General features: G+C 63.9%; 1 protein-coding gene across 1 annotated transcript in view; it reads left to right on the forward strand.

Moving 5' to 3' along the window:
* SPPL2B (signal peptide peptidase like 2B) overlaps positions 1 to 3,795 on the forward strand; it is a 13,166-nt gene that overhangs the window by 3,248 nt on the left and 6,123 nt on the right. The window contains exons 2-6 of the mRNA XM_010828431.1: positions 1,213 to 1,332; positions 2,125 to 2,307; positions 2,713 to 2,802; positions 3,239 to 3,380; positions 3,629 to 3,723. Of these exons, the coding sequence (XP_010826733.1) occupies positions 1,213 to 1,332; positions 2,125 to 2,307; positions 2,713 to 2,802; positions 3,239 to 3,380; positions 3,629 to 3,723 (630 nt within the window). The remainder of the gene's footprint in view (positions 1 to 1,212; positions 1,333 to 2,124; positions 2,308 to 2,712; positions 2,803 to 3,238; positions 3,381 to 3,628; positions 3,724 to 3,795) is intronic.

The raw sequence follows: 3,795 nt of genomic DNA on the forward strand, positions 1-3,795 counted from the left end.
GGGGGGCGGGCTGGGACGTGTGCTCTTGTGCTTCTAAGTGACCTTTTTAAATTAAAAAGAAATGCTTCTAGCCATTCCTGTGTTATACAGGCAACTCAGGGCTCATAGACCAGGGGTCAGCAGACGTTTTCTAAAAGCTTTTTGGGTCGCATGGCCTCTGCTACAACTCCCTGGCTCTGCAGACAGCAGCATAGGCTCTGCATTCAGGAACCAGGCAGCCATGTTCCAGTAAAACTTTACTGACAAATACAGAAGGTGGGCCGGATTCAGCCTGGGGGGTTGAGGGACCACAGACTCCCTGCAGTGGCCCAAGGTGGGGGCGTGGCAGGGGCTCTGAGTGTGGCACGGTGGTGGGGAGAACCTGGAAGCCAGGGCTCCTAGTCCTGCCTCAGGTAGAGGGAACAGGGTTGGCTGGGCAGGGGCAGGTGCAGGTGCAGGACGACGCTGACCTTCCCTCCCTCAAGCGCTGGTGGCAGTGCCTGCATACCTGGCTTCTCTGGCGCCCCATGCCCTGTAAACACAGCTTTGCCAAACATTTGACCCAGCAGCCCCAGGTGATACACCAAGACGCAGGGCCAGCTGGGGACCCCAGCCCCTCTCTGCACCACCGCCAGCTGACCCTGGCCTATGTTCACAGAGGACCCGGCCTTCTGAGAGCCAGTCTGTGTCCCAGGCATGCTGTCTGGGCCACGGCCCCTGGGGACCCCTTGCTGAGTCAGAGCCCCCCCGCTCCCCAACTGCAACACATTCTGGGGTGGGTGTGGGTCTGTCACCAGCACAAAGGGGCTCCTGCCTGTTGTCTCTGGGGAAGATTCTAGGGGGATACTGAGGGATACAGTCTGTGTCTCGCCTCCGGGTGGTACAGAGAGATGGATCCTGGAACTGCTGTGTGCAGAGCTGGGGTCCTGTTGGGCCCCTCTGGCTCCAAGAAGCCAAGGGGCTGGGGTGGGCCCAGGCCCTGTGTGTGTGTGGCGTGGCTCTACTCCTCCCTTTCAGCCATTGGAGCCACATTGGAGCCACATGGAGCCACATGGAGGGGCCCTGGCACGGCCACGGTTGGTGTGCAGATCTCCCTGAGGAGGCTTGGCCCTGCCCTCCCTTGTGTCCGCCTGAGCTGAGGGCCCCAGCTGCACTGGCAGAGGGCGGGACCATCCAGAGCTGGGCGGGGCCATAGGCCAGCCCCTGCCTACTCTGACTCCACCCCCTGTCCAGGTGGCCTGTGAGTATGGCATGGTGCATGTGGTGTCTGAGACCGGTGGCCCCAAAGGCAAAGACTACTGCATCCTCTACAACCCGCAGTGGGCCCACCTGCCGCATGACCTCAGCAAAGCGGTGAGTCCAGCGGGTGGCCCTGTGCTGGGGCCCCTCCCCATGGGGCTTTCAACCCAAGGCACCTCTCTCTCCACTCCTGCCCTGGGTCCTGGGGGGGACTCTGGAGGATGGATCCTGGGGAGGGCCCCTGAGGATGGAGGAAGTGCTCTGCTGGGAGTCCGAGGAGGGACGTGGCCCCAGAGGAGCTCCCAGCCTCTCTGGGCCCCGGTTTCCTCGGTTGTAAGTAAAGGATTGGGACACTGCTGTGGGATGTCCCCTGTCCGGGGCATCAGCCACCTCCCATCCCTCCCACCATGCTGGGCTGGGGTGGCTGGCCAGAAATCCTTAGACAAGTGACATAGAGGTCTGCCCATCCCTGTCGTTGGGGCGGCCCAGACATGCTGCTCCCTGGTCCGGGCTGACTCCTCCCAGAGAACACGGATGCCCGGTGCCTGGTTTAGCAGGTGGATCGATTGTCATCACTAAGGCCAGAGCTCCTGCCTGCCCCGTGTGGTGTCTGTGACGGGCTCCAGACGCCCTCATCTGCCTGGTGATTGGGGTCTGTGTGTTGTGTGTCTGTGTGCACACGTGCATGCATGTGTCTGTGTGTGGTGTGGGTGTGGGTTGTGTGTGTGTGCTGGTGCGCATGTGTGTGTTTTGTGCAGTGCGTGTTGTGGGGCTGGCCCCCCCAACCTTGCAGTGAGGCAGTGTGGGGTGGCAGTCACTGGTGGCCTGGGTGCCCCGCGGGGTCCTTGCCACCTGGCTGCCCGGGCCACCATCCCCTCTGCCTCTCTGAAGGCCTCCCTCTCTCAGTCTCTCCTGCAGGTGCGGGACTGGACCAGCTCCGTGCTCTGCTCTCCCACCGACCTCCCCCCAAAAGGCTTCAGCAACCAGATCCCGCTGGTGGCACGGGGGAACTGCACCTTCTACGAGAAAGTGCGGCTGGCCCAGGGCAGTGGGGCCCGCGGGCTGCTCATCGTCAGCAAGGAGGCGCTGGTGCGGCCCCCAGGCCTCCTGGGCAGCTTGGGACCCTGGGGGCGGGACCGGGTTAGGGTTTGAGGCAGGGGTCTGGGCAGAGGAGACAGGGAGCTTGGTTTTCTGACTGTGGTCTGGAGGGGTTGTGTCCCAGAGCTGTGCTCGGGGTATGACCAGGCCTGGGAAGGATCTCTGAGGGGGTGGGTGGCGTGGGCCATGAGCCAGCCTCTTCCTCCCTGAGACTGACTGGTGCCCCCAGCTCAGCCCTGGGAGGGAGGGGCTGAACCCACAGGCTTGCCCTCCTGGCCCTGAGGACCCCGACACACATGCAGGACCCTCCCGCCGGCTCCGAGGGCAGGCCGGCTGTCGGTGGCTCGCAGTGCCCCACCCAGGGGTAGTCATCCTCTCCTGCCCCCGGCTCCACAGGTCCCCCCGGGAGGCAACAAGACGCAATATGAGGAGATCGGCATTCCCGTGGCCCTGCTCAGCTACCGAGACATGCTGGACATTTTCCAGGTAGGGCCGCCCACTTGCCCCCCACTATCTGCAGCTGGGCCAGGGCCCAGGGAGATGGGCCCACAGTGCCGTGAACCTCAGGAGAGGAGACCCCAACCCTGCCCACATGCCAGAGACCTTAAGTGCCAGCCCCCCTCATGCCTTCCTGGCCTGACCTGGGCTGACCAAAGGCTTGGTCGGCTTTGATGTGGGGAGTCGGGTCCAGAGCAGGTGAGCATCAGCACACGAATGAGGTGGGAACAGTCAGGGTCCCACTCTAGGTTCCCTGTCTCCCCACCGAGGGACCCATTGTCAACCTCCTGGCTGCTTCACATACACCTGGTTAGCTTGTCCCAGCAGGGCCCACTTCTCTGGGGTCAGACGTGTTGGGCGAGGGCATGGGGTGGGGCGAGGTGGGGTCTCCCCAGCCTTAGCTCTGTTGTGCTCTCCGAGGCAGACTTTTGGCCAGGCAGTGCGGGCAGCACTGCACGCCCCCAAGGAGCCCATGCTGGACTACAACATGGTCATCATCTTCCTCATGGCCGTGGGCACCGTCGCGCTCGGGGGCTATTGGGCTGGGAGCCGGGATGTCAGGAAGTAAGTGCCCTGTGTGTGTGGGTGGGTGCTAGCCAGGCAGCCTAGACACTGGGCAGGGGACCACAAGAGGGGCCTCTTTAGAAAGGCAGCATGAAACCCAGGAGAGCTGCTGAGAGGCCCCTGGGGTTCTGGCCTGGCCAGGCAGGGGCGTCCCCTGGAAAGCAGCAGCCCAGGGCAGCCTGTGGGACAGTTGGGGCAGGGCCGGGGCGGGGCCGGGGCCAGGGCCAGGGTGGCCCCATGGGACCCACAGCCTTCCTCCCAGAGCACCGCCACAGCCTGGCCCAGGTGCCAGAGCCCACCTCCAGTAGTCCTCCCTGTGAGGACCAGAGCTTCCGTCGACTTCCCGTGAGGTCCTGGGGGCAGGGTCCTCCGTCGGGGGACCCTCATACACATGGTGGGCCTGGACGGGGGCCAGGT

The sequence above is a fragment of the Bison bison genome, unplaced genomic scaffold (assembly GCF_000754665.1).
Source record: "Bison bison bison isolate TAMUID 2011002044 unplaced genomic scaffold, Bison_UMD1.0 scf7180017864492, whole genome shotgun sequence".
Taxonomy (NCBI): domain Eukaryota; kingdom Metazoa; phylum Chordata; class Mammalia; order Artiodactyla; family Bovidae; genus Bison; species Bison bison.